Source organism: Ipomoea triloba, chromosome 1 (genome assembly GCF_003576645.1).
Source record: "Ipomoea triloba cultivar NCNSP0323 chromosome 1, ASM357664v1".
Taxonomy (NCBI): domain Eukaryota; kingdom Viridiplantae; phylum Streptophyta; class Magnoliopsida; order Solanales; family Convolvulaceae; genus Ipomoea; species Ipomoea triloba.
In genome coordinates, this window is record NC_044916.1 from 25,935,843 (window position 1) to 25,957,504 (window position 21,662).

The 21,662-nt window shown below is 33.6% G+C and overlaps 2 protein-coding genes across 3 annotated transcripts; both read right to left on the bottom strand.

Annotated features, from left to right (window-relative positions):
* Positions 1-1,025: 1,025 nt before the first annotated feature.
* On the bottom strand, positions 1,026-3,588 carry LOC116031525 (transcription factor TCP4-like). Of its 2 annotated transcripts, none has more exons than XM_031273752.1 (3): positions 2,720-3,588; positions 1,530-2,628; positions 1,026-1,441 (listed from the first exon to the last, which is right to left on the bottom strand). In XM_031273752.1, exons 1-2 carry the CDS (start codon positions 2,891-2,893, stop codon positions 1,567-1,569), a joined length of 1,236 nt encoding a protein of 411 aa, XP_031129612.1. In that variant the 5' UTR covers positions 2,894-3,588; the 3' UTR covers positions 1,026-1,441; positions 1,530-1,566. The 2 variants fall into 2 exon arrangements, with proteins under 2 accessions (XP_031129612.1, XP_031129620.1); XM_031273760.1 differs by having other exon boundaries at positions 1,026-1,447.
* An 8,208-nt stretch (positions 3,589-11,796) lies between these two features.
* LOC116011234 (acidic leucine-rich nuclear phosphoprotein 32-related protein-like) lies at positions 11,797-12,306 on the bottom strand. The gene has a single exon (XM_031250777.1). The coding sequence runs from the start codon at positions 12,304-12,306 to the stop codon at positions 11,797-11,799; it is 510 nt and encodes a 169-aa protein (XP_031106637.1).
* Positions 12,307-21,662: the final 9,356 nt, after the last annotated feature.

Sequence of the window (21,662 nt, forward strand, 5' to 3'; positions counted from 1 at the left end):
GCCAACAACCATTAAGCAAAGGTCGCAATCTGGGTAGGAGTAATGTGTTGGGATATTTAATTTTTAAGGAAGTGGGGGGAATAGAAGAAAACTAACATCCAGCTAGATCGGGATATTTTTACAAGGTACTGAGTTTGCAAAAGGTGGGGGGACCATGGATTCTTTGCCAAATGCCAAGTACCATTATATTAGTGCTGTCCCTCGGTATATTTCCATCGAGCATTTCATCATTTGCAGTAACATGATTGGTTCCTAGATTATCATTCATTAGACTCACCTTCATCTCCAAAGGGCGGGACACTTATTATAAGACCTTAGGTTCTGTGGCAACTAGTACTAGTCCTTTCTAGTTTCTATGCTAGCCTCAGATCGACATTTCATCGCAAAACACTAAACCCCCATGACCCAGATGACTAGCAACCGAGTTTTCTAATCCGAAATCTTTAAATAGCAAGCTTTTCAGATGCATTCAATATCCGGTACCGAAGCTTTAAAGACTCTGTTTTACTTGTCTGTTATGCCAAAAAGGGGCGATCTCTACACCCTACCGTATTCTAAATTCAATCTATTCCTACAATGCCATAGGGCTGCTAAGACAGGAAAATTAATGGCACTTGAATGAGCAGGAACAGTACACTATGAAAGAGTAGCTCAACAGAGCTGGCTAAATCGTATATCTAACTATCAGGCTATAACTATAGATCCACCCTTAATTACTCCAACTGTTCATAGAAAATGACCTCGATTTTTATGCTCCCAGAAAGATTAGCAGTGATAGGGATGTAAAAGATCGGGTACTCTTCAATTCTCTTTGCAGATTTCAGAAAGTTGTTGAAACATTAATCAGTGCATTAGAAAAAAGCAGTAAAGCAAACAATCAGTATTAGTTCTCTTTCATCTACATGAAAAATTTGACCACTTCATTTTCTTAACTGATCAAAACCATTTTCTCCTTTCATAATCATTTCAATTCGAAAAAGAAAGAAAGAAAGAAAGAAACCACTAGGATCAATGCTAAAGGCTTCTATCAAACTAGATTTGACATTAAGAACCATTATGAAGCAATGAAAACACGTACTAAACAAAGCTTAGGAAACACTAAATTCATAAAATTCAAAGCAAGGAGTAAGCTCCCTGATTAGGATGGCAATAGAAACACAACATAATCCTCAAACTAGACAAAGTTGAGCTCTGGAAGCCCACTCAATCATACATAAATGTAAAACTTGATAATAATCGACATGAACTAATACAGATAACAATAAAACCCGGGATAGAAAAACCTGAAACTATGCCAACAAGTCTTCTACCACGGGTGGCCGCCATTGATTTAGACTCAGCAAATTCCCTTTTCCTTCTCTGCCTCCAAGATCTCTTGCAGAAGCATCATAACTAATTTGATCTTGTTCAACTTAACTTAAGAAGTATTCTTCATCATATCCTGCAACTTGAATTCAATGTAATAGTGAACTGTGTTGCTAAAACATGAGTGGACATAGTACGATGAAGCGCCAAAAACAAAGACATACCTTGGAGAGAAGAAACGAGAGATTATCGAGAGCTAATTCAACGACGGGAGTCAGAGGAAGCAGAGGATGGCTTGTCGGAAATGCCATCGTGCTCCTCTTCTTCACCTTGGATTCGTGCAGGAATGCGAAACCCGGAGAATTCCCCCACGCCTGTGGAGAATCCTATACCCGATAGTGATGACGGGTAAATGGGCAGCATTGCTGACTGGTAGTGCTGGTGCTGCTGGTTTGGATCAACACTAGCAATAGCTATTGCGGGTGATGGGTCCATCCAAGCACGAACCGAAGGTGTGTAACTGGACTGAAGGGGTCCCCTCTGAGAAGGAAAAAACTGGTTCTGCCCACCGAACAACTGCTGGAACAGCGGCTGCTGTGGCGAATTGAACAAGTATCCTCCTGTTGCTGAAGCTGCTGCCGCGCCACCACTGCCGCTACTGGAGCAGGTGGCGGCAGCAGCAGCACCGTCTCCACCACCGCCGTGCCAGGCCGGAAATCTCTGCTGATTTTGCTGATTGTGCTCAGACCAGCCCGAAGCATCGAACCCGGTTAAAATAGCTCTATGGCTACCCGGGTTCTGGTGGTGCTGAACCTGCTGGTTTTGGTGGTGGAGAAGGATAGTAGGATCTTGAAATGACTGTAAAGAAAGCCTCAAATCTTGGCTCTGGCTACCCGTCCTGGACAGCAAATCTGACTGCTGGGCAAAGGTCTGGAACTGCATAGAAGAAGAATTAGGCTGCTCTGAAGCCCCCATGGGGAAGAAGGACTTAATAGTATCAGCAATGGAGTCAGAATCCAAAGAAGGAGGCAAAAAGCTGGACTCATTTTCACTCTCTTGCATTATCATGCCTCTCTTAGAAGGCCCCGCAACATTATCCAACAAATTGGCATCTCCGGGGGTCTCTCGGTGCTGTTTCTGGGCATCTTCTTGGTCGAAATTAGGGTTAACGGTATTGGGTTTCCAGGCGGGTAGCTCGGCAAGCTCGTCAATAGCGGGTTTGGCTTTCTTGATGAGCCAATCCACGGCTTTGCTGGGGCGGTCGTAGCCGAGCCGATCCTGGACATCGTAGAACTGAATAGCGGTGTGAGCGGCTAGCCGGACCCGGCGGTCCCTGGGGCCTTTGGCTGTGCAGACCTTGCTGTGGCGGTCTTTCCGCCNAGAACTGAATAGCGGTGTGAGCGGCTAGCCGGACCCGGCGGTCCCTGGGGCCTTTGGCTGTGCAGACCTTGCTGTGGCGGTCTTTCCGCCCTGTCGACCTCACAATGTGCCCGCCTTGGACTTCCACTATCTCCCCGCCGGCGTTTCTTAGGCCCAATCTCGACGAACTCCCTTGCTGCTGTTGCTGCTGCTGACGATTCTCCCCCATTCTTCCCCGCAATCTTGCATGTTCCTCCGTCGAAGGAAAATACGACCGTTTCTTGGGCGGCGGCGGGTTCCCCGACGGGTCTTCTTCTTCTTCTTCTCCTTGGATTTGATCGGAAAAATGGAGGTGGTGGTGCTTCTGCTGCTGCTGCTGATTCCTCTGAGGATCCAGCTTTTGATAAACACAACTTTTTCTCAGTGGCTTTTCCCACTCTCTGAAATCTGAAACCACCCATCCAACTTCCCGAATTCCATCACCCCCCAAAAAAAAAGCCCTAACCCCAAGAAACTATAAATTTCGTTTCTTTAGCCTAACCCATTCTTCAATTCTCTCAGCCCTTCCCACACCTATTAATATTATACTTATCCCTCTCTCAGTCTCTCCTACCTCCTCTCCTAAACAATCCAAAGATAGAAAACCAGCAATTGAACAGAAAAAAGTAAGCAGCTACTCAAATAATGCTGTCAAGATTCAAGAACCCATGCCCTAACTTTCTGCAAACTGTTCATTTCTAGAGAGCAAGAGCAAGAAGAAGAAGAAGAAGAAGGGGGGGAGATGGATACGTGTTTGGGTAATGAGAGGAGTAGATGCCAGTGGTGAGGGTGGCAGTCTTGGGTCAGATAAGAGGATTAAAGTCCTCTGTAACCTCATCAATGCTGCTTCTTCTGCAACTACAGTTAATTTTTTTTTAACATCAATTTAAGTCAAAATAAATTTCACCTGCATCATATTAATAAAAGAGAATAGTATACTAACCTTGTATATAAAATTTGAAAATTGTTATGATATAGACTACAGTATATATTATGATATTAGCACCATGTATCTCACCAATTTAAAAAAATAAATAAATAAATAAAAAATGAGACAAGCATCTCGACAAAAGTAAAAAATGAGGAGGCATGTTGAAAAGGTTAAAACCTCAAAAAACATTGAGAAAGGGACTTCTCACAGCTTTTGTGGTATTTGTAGCCAAGCTGGCTTTGCCTTTCTCACTGTCTCCCTTTTTCTTTATTGCTTCTCTTAAAAGGAACAGGCATCATCCTTCCCCCTTCAAATTTCCCTCTCAACCCACCTTTTTCATCCCCTCTTGGATTTCTCTTCTCTCTCTCTCTCTCTCTCTCTGCATCGCATCTATTCACCTTGCTTGGCTGCTTCCTTTTTTTCTTTCTGGAATAGCATTATTTACTTTCCTCTTTACACACTTCAATTACCATTCTATCCCAATACTCTCTCCAGAAATATCTTGTTATTTTATTCTCCTTTTTCAACACTCTTTACAATTATTCCTACTATCGAAACTTATCATGTGATCAGATGTCCTTATAGTAGTTGGCTTGTTTTTTTTTTTTTTAAATACTACTAACTCTATTACAATGAGAGTATCTGTTCATAACTACTTTCTCAACCTATTGAAGCACAAGAGTCAGAACCCACCACCTCCCGTATAAAGGGAATGGTTTGATGCCACTGGACTACTAAGTGCACTCAAATATAAAATCTTTTTGAGTGAAATACTTATTCCATCAAACTAAAAGAATTTACACTATGTTTGTTTTACGAGATAGATTGAAAATGAAATAATATTGTTAATAATAGGCTTATTTCATGTTAAGATTAGTAATAATAATATTAGTATGCACGGCTCACGAAAAGCCTAGTTCTCATGGAAGTCATATCATATGTGCGTGTGTTAAGGGCGTAATTTTGTCATTGAAATTCCTATTGCATTTATATTATTTAATCAAACCAAACATTAAAATACAGTTGCCAAAACATATTTCTTCTCCAAACTAAACAATGGAATGAAAATTCTTATCTATTCACGACATATTTGCATACAATAGGGTTCTTATTCCCTCTAAATTTATTTTGTAAACCAAACACGCTATTAAGTTTATGATTGAGGAATTAGGGTAACTTTAGAGGGGAATGGAGATTTTGTGAGCGGGGTCTGTCTGTTATGGAATAAAGAGAAAGTGAGGTTAACATTGCAAAATGAATCATTAACATAAGATTCATTTTTAGCACATTGAATATCTATTTTCTGAAGATTCTTTTTTGTATACTGAAAGTTTATTTTTAAATATACTACTAAAAAATAAACATTCAGTATACTAAAAATTGATCATTTATTCGTGGCCCACATTGCATTATGGATCATGATCCATAGTATAATTTGCCGAGAGAGAATGCATAGGTCTTTTTCAAAAACCCATGTTAAAAAATGTGTGATTGGAGCGCACTCATAAAGGCCAAATGACATGTGTTCTTCACACACCCATTGGATGATTAGAGTAGTCGCCAACTAGCGACCACTTCAATTATTATATTATTTTTAAATTTTTATTTCATTTTTATTTGACCCAATATCTAAAAGAACTTTCAAAAAATTAATTTATTGAGATTGCTCTTATAACTTTGATAGCAAGTGAGGGTTGAAATTCAAAGTTGTAATACTTTTGAGAATGGCTGGAAATAATTATCCCAGAAAATGTTTATGTCCATACTAGTTACATGTTGTAGTAAGCATTTATTTTTCATTGTTGTAGTAGAGTGGGTTACATGGAGTAGGGACTCTCAACTAGGTAGAGCCATAATAAAAGACTATCAAATTGGTATATTTAACAATTTAAGGCTCTTAATTACCTGAATTATTGGGATTGATCTATTGGTATCTTTTTCTTTTTTTTTGGAAGAGGATTTATTGGTATCTTGTCCATGCATATGAAGCGTAGTAGTATTTTCTATGCATAATGCATAAAAATAAATGCTCAATATGATAATGTTTGTATTAAAATTTTAGTTATATTGAAATATTTTTTAAAATAATACTCCGTAGTATATAATTTTATAAAAATCATAATTATAAAATTTATATTATATTAAAAGTATAGTTGCCAAAGACTTTGTAGTCTAGTGACACCCGGTTGCACCCCTACATGGGAGGGGTGGGTTCGAGTCTCAGTGGAGGTGATATTGGCTCTTTGTGCTTCATTTGGACTTGGTTCGCTGACCAATTAACACGACGAAATAACATGTTCCCAATAGAAGAAATAATGCACAACAAACCAACGGATACCCTTCTCAGACTAGCCGTCTGATCTTGATTCCTTAATTCCTTAACAAGCACAGCACATTAACACACGAAAAATTCCCCGGAAAAAAAAAACAGAAAAAGACCACCCCCTTACTTGGCTGATTCACATTCGTAGGAAAGGTCTGTTCTTTTGTCTCTTCCCCCCCAATGGGTGGTACTCTAAGATTGTGTTGTTAAAATAAATATTTTAAATATGGTAAATGATTAAATATAATTGTTGTGAAATTTAATATATACTAAAGGAAGTTTAGCGGTATAAGATAATTTTGGTAGATAAAAATGATAGTTGTGTTGTTAAAGTAAATATTTTAAATATGGTAAATGATTAAATATAATTATTGTGAATTTTAATATATACTAAAGGAAGTTTAGCGGTATAAGATAATTTTGACAGATAAAAATGATAGTACAAAATTTGTATCACAATGTACAACTCAATAAGCATAAAAATACATACATAAATCATGGGTAATAACATTAGTTCACTCTAAGTTTTTTTTTTAATTTAGATTTTAAATATTTATATTATTGTACAACAACAACACAATTTTTAGAGCTTTAATATTTATATTTTAGAAAATAACTAACTGATCCTTATTAATTAAAATTTAAATGAAATCAAATTTATTTATTATATTACTCCAATATATAATTTCTACATATATTATTTATCATTTGAGATGGATGCATGCACATGGTAATAATAATTAGAAAAGATAACTAAAATTCTAATGGTATAAGGTTTTTTTTTTTTTTTCCAAAAATTTGTATATAGTACAACTCTTATATCACAACACTTTTTCCAATAAATTGCAAAGATCAACGGCTCAGATATAACCTCATTTTTCACCTAGGAACATCCGCACTTTAACCAACCCATATATATATAGCCTGGTTGATATGCGGTCGACCTTTCCCGTGCAATCGTGTGGCTTGGTGAATTTACATATGCTTGGTGGTGCATCCACTCTAAAGTGCACCATAGGACACTCATATGTGCACTACATATTACACATAAGTGCACCATAGACCACACCTAAGTGCAACAGGAGTCTAAGATACTTCCTGTAATGGCTGGTGTATTTAGCTATACTTGATGGTGCACTTAGATATGTGCACCACAAACCCGCACTTTCATAGACTAGCACTTTGTGGTGCATCATAGATCACTCCTAAGTGCACCACATACCAGCACTTCATACACCACGAAAATAAACTTGGTGTAGAAAATTGCAAAAATGTCCCTACGAATTTTTCATTAGTGCACCGCATGCCAGCACTTTGTGGTACACCATAGATCACTCAAAAATGCACCATAGAGCACTCATAAATGCACCACACGACAACACTAAGTGCACAACCGAAATATACACGGTTTAAGAAATTATCAAAATGTCATAGCACTTGGGTATATCCCAAAGAATAACTAAAGTAAGAGGTGAGCTTGACCAAGGCAATCCAATTAGGAAAGAGGGTTTGGCTTCTTCTTCTCTTTTTTTCCTAGAAAGCGGGCTAAGGGTGTGTTTAGCAATGCGGTATGGTGTCTTTCAGTCCGTTGTTAAAGCGCCTTGGGCGTCTATTGGTGGATGGAGAGTCTTAGCTTAGTTCACTCGGCTATGACAAATCACCCAGGTAAGTGGCAGGCTATTCAGTTGAGGGGCAGACAGCTTGGGCGGACCTCGGACGGGTCGCTCTGGCAGTTGGCGATGTCCAAAACGTGGCCTACGACATGGCGCAAGGAGAGATATTTGATAGGAGAGCGCAACACCTAGTGGGAGACGCGTACGTCAGAAGGGGGTAGAGAGTTGTGGTCTGCTCACATATCTGCAACCTACGGCCCTAGGAGTAGTATAAAAGGGAGGAGGGGTCTCTGTTCGAGGCATCATCATCAACTCTCGTTCTCTCTTCTTCTCCCTCAGTCAACGGCGCAACACGTCAGTTGTCTTTGCGATCCGCTAGTTAGCAGCAATCGTTATATACAAAATTTGACTTCATTAAAGTACATATATAATTCATGTTCATAATGCACAGAATTATATAGGTGAGGACACATAAACACTTAACATAATACAGATACACATAATGGAATTGAAATTCATAATGTACAGAATTATATAGATGAACACACATAAATTCATAACATAATACACATGCTCTATATGTACTTATTTTAATATAAATTGCCAGTTAGCAGTGGTTTTTCACCCCGGGTGGTTGGGCTTGGTAGTTGGGGCAAAAGACACTAATGGAACCAAAAATAATACAATTGACAAAAATATGACATTTTAAAATTTGGGACAAAAATGGGAAAAACTCATTTTCCAAATGCGTTCCTTGTCAAAACAGGCCAAACGCAAATGCAAGTGGGGTTGCATTTTTTAATTTTTTTTGTTTTTGGTCTCCGGCGACCAAATATGTCGCCGGCTTCTCCGACGAAGGAGAAGCCAACGACCAAACTGGTGTACCATATATATAATCAAATGAGCAACATCTTCCCGTGAGACACAACATGAATGCACATAGTCTAGAGTATGTGCACTTAGCCCAACATGACTTACATGAGTGCACACACAATTTAGTGTGTGTGCATCCGTAAAGTAGACTGTGTGTATTCACGGTGTGTGTATGTGTGTGTATATATGATCAAATGAGAATAAGGTTCTATGTTAAAGAGAGATGAATGATCTCAGCCGTCCATCAAGGTTCCCCAAAATGTCAAGGTAGCATTTGGGATTTTAACGATTTGGAAAAAAGACCCAAAGATGGGATTTCACTGGAAGCATGTATAGGAAAAATGTCCAAATATGCTAGAAGGTTTCACGATTTACTTCCGCAGTAGCTCTAGGGGCAAGATCCTGTGAGCTTAGAATTAGTCCAGCGAAACTGAAAAAAATGAAAAGAAAACAGGAGAAAGAGAAAAATAGGACTTCAACAAAAAGGAGAAATAAAATATCTTATTTAATTTCTATCGGGTAGAAACCTGTGTTTTTGCCAATTATGGTTAGATTTTTTATTTTTTTTTGAATGTTCAATTCAGATATACTTTTGTATACCAACATTTAGTTAAAGTGAAATAAAATAAAGACTTATCAAGCTATATATGCAGCATACTAATAATAAAATAAAATAAAAGACTTATCAAGATATAAAATTTCATAAAATAAATTCATGTGTGCAATATATTGTGGCTTCAGACATCACGTGTACTATTGATTAATATGGTACACCAATATAGTTATGACTTCATCCCCAAACTATCAATCATGCATCTTCCTCAAGTAATAAAATGGGAGTAAATTGTTAAAGGGGGCAAGTTTCCTTTTCTTTAATTAGGAATTAAGGCTGAGAAGAAAATGGAAACTGTTATGTTAAATGATGCGAGCCCACGTGATATAGGTTTGTAGAATTCGCGTGATCTTACATTCTTCATCAATTTATGTTTTTCTACGTGTCCGCAAAATCACATGATTGAGATTTTTTAGTCTATCCCATAATATATATATATGAATCCTAACTCTTATGGGTACAACTTCCCAATTTTCCATGTGAAAATTATGAACAAATTTTAAATATTTATTTAATAGATTTAACGATTAAAAATGAAAGAAAAAAAAAAGATTAGTTTCATAAATATTACAAACTTCAAAATTTATATTGTTCTCACCCTTTTTTTTACCTTATTTTTAATCATTAAATTTTATAGATGAATAACTCGAATTTGTCAACAGTTCTCACAGAGGTAATGATTCTCATATGAATAAAAATATATATGGGGGCGCACTCCTGTGAGAACTGCTGCCTAGGGAAGAATTACAAACTAATTGGAACTATCCATCAGCAAAGATCAAAAGTAATTTTTTTAAATAAAATATGATGTTATTTTTTGTAACTCAAACTTTGAAGTGTAAATAACATGTGTTTGAAGTGCAAGTATGCGAGTAAAAATTGCAAGTAACATCACTATAAAGTACAACATTTTACAGTATAGAGTGCAAGTAATTTACCTTTCACACATTTGGTGCAACAAATGATAACTTTAGGTATACCTAATATTGTTGCTTGGGTGTACTTTAAATTGTTGCAATCTATGATATTGTTAATTAAATGTATTGCGTAGTGTTATTACTTACACTTCAAATAAAGTTCGAGTGTATTTTATATTGTTGCACTCTATGATGTTGTTACTTGCACTCTATAGTGTTATTATTTGTACTTCAAAATTTGAGTTATTTACAAAAACTTCACTACGTTTTTTTTTTAAATAGTTTATGATCTGTTAGTTATTTTCAAATGGACAACTCTGATTAGTTCATAGTTCTCTCATTAGCGACTATTCTGATGGAGTACAAATAACATGTGCTTGAAGTACTTATTTATAACTTCATTTTACAATCTAGTGGATTGTAAACATAATTAAAATATTGTTTAATTAAATATAATTAATTCAAATGGATTCTAAAATGCATATTTACTCTATGTTTTTATCAATTATGTAGTACTTATTTATAACTTCATTTTACAATCTAGAATGTCCATTATGTAAAATTAATTAAACACAACTACATTTGGCAGAATGAGCATTGAATACTCTCAGACTAACGAACTTACAAGTCAAATGACAATTTATTGTTGTTGACTCTTTGTACTTTAATAGGTTGAGAAAGTATAAATGAACATATACTCTAAATTCATAATTTCATAATTCTATATTCAACTTAAAATCGCTACACTTACAAAAATAACCACACGGTTGTTATGCCATGGACCCAGGTCCACATTGCAAGGTGAATCCGGATCCATGTTCACAAATTTAGAATTCTATGTTCACTATTTTAGAACTTTATATTCACAGTAACAGAATTCTATGTTCAAAATTACATAACTCTATGTTAACAATTTCATAACTCTAAATTCATAATTTCATAATTCTATATTCAACAGTATAACACAATTTTTTAATCTATATAACAAAATTGTGAATATAGAGTTCAAAAATTGTGAATATTGAGTAATGTAATTTTGTATATTGAGATCTAAAATTGTGAATATATAATTCTAAAAGAGTTAATTTCAACAATGGTCATCCGACTATGTTGATTTTCTAAAATTAGTCACCGACTTTTAATTTGGACAATTTAAATTCCTGACTTTCAAATTATTTCCAGTGTTGGTCATTTCGTCAAATTTTGGTTAAGTTGAGGTCAAATGAAGGGGTAAAATTGTCCTTTCACCTATATAGTGTATTATTACTCGTATTTCTCATGCCCTATACGTTATATATATGAATATAATCTCAGTCGAAGAGACTTCGACTGAGATTATATGGCTTCGATTGAGACTTCTACTGAGTTTATATTCATCATATATATAATGTATAGGATATGAGAAATACGAGTAATAATACACTATATAGGTGAACGGACAATTTTACCCCTCCATTTGACCTCAACTTAACAAAAATTTGACCAAAGGATCAACATTTGAAAGAATTTGAAAGTCAAGAGACCTAAGTTGTCCAAATTAAAAGTTGGGGACTAATTTTAGAAACTCAACATAGTCGGAGGACCATTACTGAAATTAACTCATTCTAAAATTAGAGAAAATTGCCATTTTGGTCTACTGACCATTAGGGTCCTATTAATTTCAGTCCACGACTTTCAAAAGTGTTAATTGCATACCCTGACTATTCAATTTCTGTCAATTTTGGACACTCCAGCCAAATTGACGGCCAATTTTGGCCGAAAAGTCTTAATTACTCGGTTAAGCCTTAATGTGAAGGGCAAAATGGTATTTACCATCGACAGTGTCAATTAACCCGGTTCAAAGCTTTAACCCGGTTCAAAGCTTTATTAACCCTAGATCGATAATCCTTAACCCTTGTCACCGGACACTCAACCCTAGATCGATAATCCTTAACCCTTGTCACCGGACACTCATACAGATCAAGCGAGACCAGTTTGAGCTCTGCTAGCGGCCGAAGATCATCTATATCCTGAATCCTGTTGTTCGACAAATCGAGGTCCCGAAGCGAGTTTAAACCAGCCTCTACGAGGAATTCTAGCCCCGCAGCGATTCTATTATCAGATAAAATTAACTTTTGCAGGTAATGAAGCCGGGGAAACTGTTCCAGGGAGGAAACACCGATGTTTGCTATGGATAGGTGCTGAAGGTTCTGAAACCTCTCGAACAGGGCCGGCGGAGGCAAGCGACCATGAACGCACTTCACGGCTCCGTTTAGAGTTAATGTTCGAACCGAAGCGAAGTCCGTTTGGCCGTCCAGAGCTGTCTCCACCGCTCTTTCCCAAATCTCATCCATCAATTGAAGCCAAGCCTTTGATCAGTCAAAACATAACCCAAAACAAAATCAAGTGAATATTTAGAAATCGCAGTTTATAGATACACGATAAAAACCCTAAATTATGAGGTGTTTGACATTGTGCTAAAGGAGAGCCAAGACCGAATAATAAAGCTTTGAACCGGGTTAATTGACACTGTCGATGGAAAATACCATTTTGCCCTTCACATTAAGGCTTAACGGAGTAATTAAGACTTTCCGGCCAAAATTGGCCGTCAATTTGGCCGGAGTGTCTAAAATTGACAGAAATTGAATAGTCAGGGTATGCAATTAACACTTTTGAAAGTCGTGGACTAAAATTAATAGGACTCTAATAGTCAGTAGACCAAAATGGCAATTTTCTCCTAAAATTATGAATATAAAACTATAAAATTGTGAAGATAGAATAAAGTCTACTTGGACGTGGGTCCATAACATAATTTGCCCACATACCCTGCTCAAGTGCTCATTGCCGACTAGGCAACAACTTTGACAATATTTTTGTTCAGTGACAAGTGACATCTTTATTCACAAAATCAATTGATTTTAATTTTAATATTTAATCATAGCAATAATTTTAACTTTTCTTACTATATGTAGTCCTAGTCAACTATTAAATATAATATATATATATATATATATATATATATATATATATATATATATATATTACATTTTCTCCCTGAATTATAGATTTATAGCATTTTTTCCTAAGTTATTCATGCATTCACATTTGTGTTGGAAAAATAGCTTAAAATGACAATTTAAGTGGCTATTTTGTGGTACAAATATATGTGGGTCCACTTTCGATTTGGGTCCAGTCAAAGTGGATTCGGGTTCTTCGTAGTTAGACGAAAATATTGATATATTGTACGCACAAAACGGATAATGGGTGAATGAGAAATTGGTTCTCAAAGTTGACCCATTTGAGTTGGAAAAGTGGTGGGAAAAGCTTTAGAATAAGGCTTTGTCCCACATTGGTTTGGGAAGTGGGTTTGCACCACTATTTATATAAGAGTCTTTCTTAGGCTTAGTAAATTGTATAGCATAGAGGCTCTCTCTCGCGCGCAGAGGGTGCAAATCAAATCCCAAAATGAGCCTAAAAAGACTTGACTCGATGGTGTGCGCGAAGTCGAACAGTAGTCCATTCGTGTAATTTGTGGTCTCATTCCGCCTCGGGTGATTCATTGTTACGGAATTAATTCCAATTTTTATTATGATCAAATTAAGTATTATGATTGAATGCTATTAATTCCAGCAACTCCTATATAAGTTGATGGTAGAAGCAGGCTGGGTTTATGATCAGATTAAGTACTATATTTGAATGCTATTAATTCCAGCAACTCCTATATAAGTTGATGGTAGAAGCAGCAGATTTACACACAACGAAAATAGTCTTTTCTCTCTCGAAAAACTGCTTCTACTCCCTTCTTTGCATACTGTATTCAGGTCATTGTTCTTGTTCGCCGGGTTTCTTTGTTTGAGTGCTCAAACTAGAAGCCGTAACTTGTTTTATCTTGGGAAACCTAGGCTACAACGCTCTTAGCACCAAGGGAGGTAGCAAATAAGATTTTAAGGATAGTATAGTGAGTACACGACTCAAGCTTACCTTTGCCTAGAAATTTCTTTCGTATTTTGTGCTTGTTATTTTCTGGAAATATTATTTTCGTAATCTTATTTCCTAACAATTTGTCCCCTCAATTATTTTTAAAGTGACACATTTTTCCACTTTGATGTTAAATGGACATTTTTACCCTTAAAATAATTATTTCATATATTTTTCATCTGTAACAAATTATTACTTATATGTAGGGATGATTACGGTTCAATTTGACCTGAATTGGACACTATAGCAACTGAACTGAAATAACAGGGATGGTTCTTGTTACAATTCAAAACCGAAAAAATAATGATTGTTGAATTTAAACTATTTTAAAATAGAAAATATAATTTACAAAAATAAATAAATAAATAAATTTTGAACCGACGATTCAAATTGAAACTAGAATCAGAATAAATGTGAATCGGAACTGAATACATTTATCATTTACATTGTTTACAAATCTGTTCGGTTCCGGTTCGCATTTATTATGATTCCAGTTTTGGTTTTAACAGCTGGTTCAAAACTTATTATTTATTTTTGTATATTTTATTTTATATTTTTAAAATTATCTTAATTCAATAATTATTTTATTTTATTTTATTTTTTCCGATTCTGAATTGTAACGACATGTTTGTAATTCATAAAATTAGTTTATACAAAAATTATTATTCAAACACAAATGTCAAATTGAAATTATAATCAAACATATTAAAGAGAAAAGACTAAAAGGATTTTAATTGGGAGGGGTAAAAGATATCATTTATTTAAAATAATGATAAAGATAAAGATGAAAAAAAAATTAAGAAGCTACTAGATTACTTTTGAAACAATAAGCTCTTATTTTAAGTTATTAGCTTATTTTGAGAACATTACCAAGCAGGGTTTATAGCTTATTAGTATCTTAAATTAAGCTAAGCTCCTAAATAAACTCTACCAAACAGAGCCTAAATCTAAGGTCAAGATGCAAATAAATGTAGCTAAATGGGCAAATTATATTATGGACCAAGGCCTACCTTACATTGTAGACCTTGGTCCAAAAATAACGTTCAAATTTTGTATCTGTATCTGTACCTGCAGTTAACCTACATGTGACTATCATATTATGTGTCAACAATTATCAAGTTATTATTTACATGTATAGATACAGTTAAAATATGTTAACCAAAGGTACAAAATTTTTGTATCAGGTTCATAATGCAATATGAACTCTGGTCCATGGTATAACAATTGAGCTAAATGTGAGAACGTTGGGCCTGAAATTAGAATTAACTATTTTCCAACAAAAAAAAAAAAAAAAAAAAAANAAAAAAAAAAAAAAAAAAAAAACTAGGTATAAATTTGTCCAACTGTGTAATATTCAGTTGATATCTTTTTATTCATTTTTTAATGTTTTAAGTTATTTTAAGCATAACAAGCTGTTGGAAGGGAAATCATACGAAACTTTTACCGGATACCAAAAACAAAATTAAGGAATAAAGTAATTTAAAATGTCATAACGGTATAGTATTGGATTTATATATATATGAATTCAACTAAATTATGAATAAAAAAATTTATTTTGTGAACCAAAAATTTTCTAGTGCGCTCAAATTCATGGCTGGTAATTAATGTCAGCGTCTAAAAGTCAAAGCTTGAACAATAATGAGTGTGATGGAAAAATTACTGGCCTGGCAAACACTTTATAAGATATGATGATGAGATAAAAAGCTTCCTGTATTCAGATTTCAGACGTAGTTTTCACATGCAAGTGTGAAGGAGTGGAGTGATAAAAGCTGTAGGTAGCAGCAAATCTTCTGACCAAAATCTGCGTTTCATGCATGCGTGCATGAACCTGCCCCAGATAGATAAATGCCCCAAACCCATTCATTTCCGGTTGGACCGATGCTATGCTCGTGCACATATATATATATATATATAGGGTAAGGTTTCACTGAGATCTGTTTAGGTAAGATCGTGAGATTAGATCTTGTGCATGCATGTAATATTTTTTAATGATCTAGATTGATTGACACACCCTCAGTTCCCATATATTTAATCACCTTTTGCATACACTTCAATTTGGAATCTTAATCAATCTAGACCATTAAAAAATTTTGAAATCAAATCTTGTAAATCAATCTAAAAAATTTTAATAGTCTATATTGTTTGACGCACCACTCTGTTCGCAGACACTTAATTACCGTTCGCACACACTTAATTATCGTTCGCACACATTTTATCACCGTTCGCACACACTTCAACTTAAAATCTTAAATCAATCTAGACCATTAGATTATTACATGGATGCAAAAGATCTGATCTCACAATCTTATCTAAACAAGTGATCTCATATGATTCATACCTTCATACCCACCCGAAAATCTGAAATGTAAAGCTGTCTAGCCCAAGAGTTACCTTTTGATTATTCAACATGATGGAACTAATTCGAAACTGGTTTACGTATATACCTAATCTATCATGGAGTAATTTGTGTGCATTCATGTTGGTTCACATGATCTCGCGGGGAGGTGGTCTCATTGAAAATAGTGTTAGTAAAATGTGAGGATTGATCTCAATCGTCCATCAGAGTTCATTAATGGTTGAGAATTTTAGTTAAAAATTGGTCAATTTTATAATTATAAATTTTCTTTTTGAAATGAATTATTAAAAAATTTAAGAGTAATGTTTATTTTATAATTATTGCAAACTTGAAAATTTAGTAATAATAAAATCTAAATCTTTAATTTCTCAAGATGAAAGGTGTAATTGTGTAGATGAGTCAACACTTTTTACATAGAGATGTACTCTCAATTGAACCATCCCATATATATAATTCTACATGCATTTATAGAATATCAAGTAAATATACGTACTATAAAATAAACAAAAGAAAACAGCTATTTTGGAATAAGTCAAGTTAAATTTTACTATCTTAGGGTGTATATTTGGGTGGCACAAGGTATCGAAATCATGAATATGAACAAAAATATCAAAACAAAAATCTAAAAACTAAGCTCCGCACTAATCCAAATTTAAAAATCAGATTATCAATAAGATGGAATGATACTCATTTTTAATGAGTAATCAAATCCTATAGTTGTGTTTTAAAAAGTCATAATCAGAACACTAATTATAATTTTGATTCTCATTATTGGTGTGTAAACCCATGAACTAAACACACCCTTAATGGTAATTTTAGGTGTGTTGGTTTATGTAAATTAGTTATATTACTCGGACTAAGAATATTTTTATTGAGTTTGTGATAGAGCATTAATAACTTGCGTCTTCACTACTAGTTATAACTATTGACGTAGTGGTAAGCACTTGACTTCACAATAAGTATCAAAGCAAGTAACGAGTTTAAATTTTTATGTTTGCCCTAGAGGTCTTGAGTGAAACCTGGGATCTATCAAAAGAGGTATGTATAAATATTATATTTAGTTATATATTATATGTATGTATGCGAGTTAGACACTTGGGCATATATTTGTGTGATTTTTAATTTTCAGAACTTTTAGTAGAACAAAAAGTTTTCATTTTTATTTTTCTTTATTATGCGTGAAGGTGAAGTTGGTAAACTGTTGTATTGCTTTGCAGACAGTTGAAAATTTTGAGGTTTTGAGGTTCCTTTTGATATTTATTGTATATGTATCTGTTAAGTTGCTTCATGGATATAATTATTCCATATATAATTGGGTTGTTAAAGAATTATAGACCATTTGTGAATGGGAGAACTAGTTGTATGGACACAGCTTGGGTTGCATAATGATAAAATTTAGGCAATAAAAGGAGGCGGTAAATAATTATTATCAAGGTTATTAAATTACTCGAGATATTGAAATAGATTCATGTTATCTTATTCATCCTCGACTAATTAGACACTACGGAGTAATTTAAAATGTAATTTCTAGCTATATAAATTTTATTCATTAAAATTGAATTTATTAAGACAATTTTTTTCTTCTCATCAACTACTTGAGAACATTCGAAACATTTATGATTGATAATGCTAAGGGTGTACTTGTTTGGTTCGCACATGAAAATCGAAATTGGTACGGGTAATGGGTTTTGATGAAAGTATTTTGCATATTTGGTAATAGGGTGGAATAAGAATGATTATTAATAGTTGGAAAAGAATGGAGAAAGGGAAATGAAACCCTTATTTAATAAGGGTATGAGTTTTTCAATTAATGGGGTATTTCAAACTCATAGTAGTATTTTAAAATCCTGTCAACCAAACAATAACAATCACTTTGATGCCGCCATACCTTATACCAAAACCCGTCAACCAAACACACCCTAAATTGCATTAGTACAAATACTAAATTGCATCAGTACAAAAACTCCAAACTGAATGTTTGGTTCACGGAATAAATTTTGAAAGAATAAAAATGTTATTCCATAGTGAATTAAATAGATAAGGAATAGAGTATAAATTATATTCTATGATTTGATTCACTAAAATAAGGGTCACACTTGTGTGAGACCGTCTCACGGATCCTTATTCATGAGACGGGTCGGGTCGGGTCAAAGCACCGTGCAAATGTCATACTTATATGTGCAAATCTCACACTTATATGCTCAAATATAACACTAATCAAAAATATAATTTTTGTTACTTATAAGAGAAAAAGTAATACATTTTTCATAATAAGTAATGTTGACAAGTACCTCTCACTTATAAGGGCAAATATAATACTTTTGAGGAAAAATGTAATACTTTTAAATCGAAATGTAAAAGTATTGTATTTTCACTTAAAAGTATTACATTTACCCTAATAAGTAACAAAAAATTTATTTTCTGATTAGTATTACATTTGAGCATATAAGTATGGCATTTGTGCATATAAGTGTTATATTTGCATCTTGACCCGATCCGACCCGACTCATGGTGAGACGGTCTCACACAAGTTTTTGCCCTAAAATAATAGACTTCAAGATTTATATTTTAATGTTATATTGGTTTAAGGAATAAAAAGGGAATAAGTATTCAAATAACATAAATATCCTTCACACGGAATGTTATATACTTATGTGTGTGTGTGTGTGTGTGTGAGAGAGAGAGAGAGAGAGAGAGTGATTAACAATAACAACAACGACGATGATGACTACGCCTATTACTACTACTAGAGTGCTTGAGAATAGCTAATACCAGAGGACCCCCTAGGGATGACTATTCCCCTTGTAAAGTCAATTCATTCCGAAAAATAGTGTTCCCAAGAATAAAAGTCAAGACAACTCAAACAATGAAATATGTCTATTCCTGAAAATAGTATTCAATTCGAGACCTATTATTTCATAAAAAAAACATGCTATTAAGTGGAGCGAAACTATAACCATGGATTTATTTCTCAGTTTTTACCATTGCGTAATTAAATATTAAACAAAGACTTTCCAAGTGAAAATAGTCAAATATTAATTAAAACAAATTTAATGAATTTGAGGAAAAATTAGGGACGGAGGTGAGTAATTTACAGTAGACCATGTTAGTAAGGGGACTAGAGTAGAAAATATCATATATGGGATTAATAACCAATTAAACAATTAGTGCATTTCTCCCATTCTCTTGAGTTTCCTTTTTCAAGTATGAAAATTGACAAACGCATTAATTCTATTTTGGGATAGGCATAAGACTTTTTTTTTTTTTTTTTTTTGGAATACAACTGACCCTATTACATTGTAGTATCTGTTCAAATATACTTTCTCAATCTATTGAAACACAAAGTGTCAATTCGTATCTCATATAGAAGATCAGAGTCATTATATGCCATGAGTACAAGGTGCTTGGCATAGTTTTGCTCTACTTAATAGCATGTTTGGTTAATGAAATAATATGTCTCGAATTGAATACTATTCTTAGGAATAGACATGAGACTTAAAATTTCAAATTGTTTTTTTTTTTTCTAATTTCTTCCAACCTTAATTTAATGTTATAAACACTATATAAGAAGTTTGCGATCGATTCTCATCAATTAACAAAACCCTCTACTAGAAGGAATTAATTAAGACTCCTATTTGGAATCTTGGTCATGTCATGTTAGGATTATATTATCAAGATTCATAAGTTTCAATAACTCAATAAAATTTTAATTGACACAATAGGTAATATTTAGTATAAAGAAAATCTTATTCAACTTGATAAATTAATGAGAATTATAGTGATATACAATGTAATTTAACTTTTACTTCATATGAAATATTTTAGAGATGTAATTTCCTTCCTCCCAATACCATGATACAAAAAGTTAGTAGTCCCTAGTAAAATCATCCCATGATTGTATAGAAAAACACAAACAACTTCCCATAAATCCATGGTGGATCTTCGCAGGTAGATTGAGGATGGTTTTCTCAAATGTATGATTTGGGAGACAAAATCCTCATACAATCTCATATTTTGGACGTCGTACGAGATATTGGAGACACAATTTCTCCCTTTTTCTCTTTTCCATACCTCAAAATTGAGTCTCTTTTTTCACCCACATGCTTCGAGCACTTAAATGGTCATTGTATTGTATTGGATCGAAGAAAACATTCTTGGCAAAATCTCTTTTCTTTCACGTCAAATCAAGCAAAATGAGAAAACTTTTCTCAAATTCAATGTCTTGTTTGGCAATAAATGGTAGCAAGTAGTATTAATGGATAACTAATAATGGAGGAATTCGTTAATTATTATTTTTTTTTTCTAAAAGGTTAATGGGAGGAGCTAGCTGGACTTTTATTTATTGTGCACAAAAAGTTTACTCTATCCTTGATTTTTCTTCTTAAATTTCACTTCTGTGACCAATTGATAAGCGGGTAATAGTAGATTGCGATCAATTTGTTGTATTAGTTATTTATTTATTCTTAGTTGCTAACCTGTAAAATAATTTTAAAAATTTTGGTTATATTTTATTATTTATTTAATTGTTTTTAAATTGAAGTGAAAATTATAATGGTAAAAATCATAAGTCTTTTGAACTAAATCAAATCAAGTTTTTATTTTATTATTATTTTTTTTGGATAGCAATGGACACCCACAATCAGTGGCAGATCCAGAAATTTTAGTCAATGGGGGCGAAAATTTTTCTTAAACCGTAAAACATTTAGGAAATATAGTCATAGATTTGTTGTATATAAACGAAGAATAAAACACATCAAAATTTTATAAAAATGCTCATAACAAAATATGAAAAATAATTAATTTGATAAAATAATTCAAATAGAAAACACATTATAAATTGAATCACTTAAAAGGAATATAGTCATAAATATTGTTAGATATAGACAAAAAAAATAAAACACACTAAAACTTTATAAAAGACAAAAAATAAAACACACTAAACTTTATAAAAATATTAATAACAATATATGAAACATAATTAATTTGATAAAATAATTGAAATAAAAAATACATTATAAATTACACATCTCATTATTATAAAAATATTAATAACAATATATGAAACATAATTAATTTGATAAAATAATTGAAATAAAAAATACATTATAAATTACACATCTCATCATTATATACATAAAAGGAAAAAAAGTTGAAGGGCTACAATTATAATCATGCCTGCAGCTCAACAGAGTCAAACCCCCCTCTGCTTAGTAAAGGCGCGAACCAACCCTCTCAGTTAACTAACCAATTGTTTATTAGTTATATCATTTTTCATATACACTATATAAATCACCAGAATAGATATATATATAGTATTATATATTATAGTATATAGTATATAATATGATATTATATATAGTACATTTAGTATAAGTA

What these genes read in the sequence shown, in the direction of transcription:
- LOC116031525 (XM_031273752.1), bottom strand. Translation starts at nt 2,893, where the DNA reads ATGGGGGAGAATCGTCAGCAGCAGCAACAGCAGCAAGGGAGTTCGTCG. An exon ending in AAGGCCCCAGGGACCGCCGG is followed by an intron (nt 2,629 to 2,719) that starts GTCCGGCTAGCC and finishes AGGGACCGCCGG; the next exon opens with GTCCGGCTAGCCGCTCACAC.
- LOC116011234 (XM_031250777.1), bottom strand. Translation starts at nt 12,306, where the DNA reads ATGGATGAGATTTGGGAAAGAGCGGTGGAGACAGCTCTGGACGGCCAA.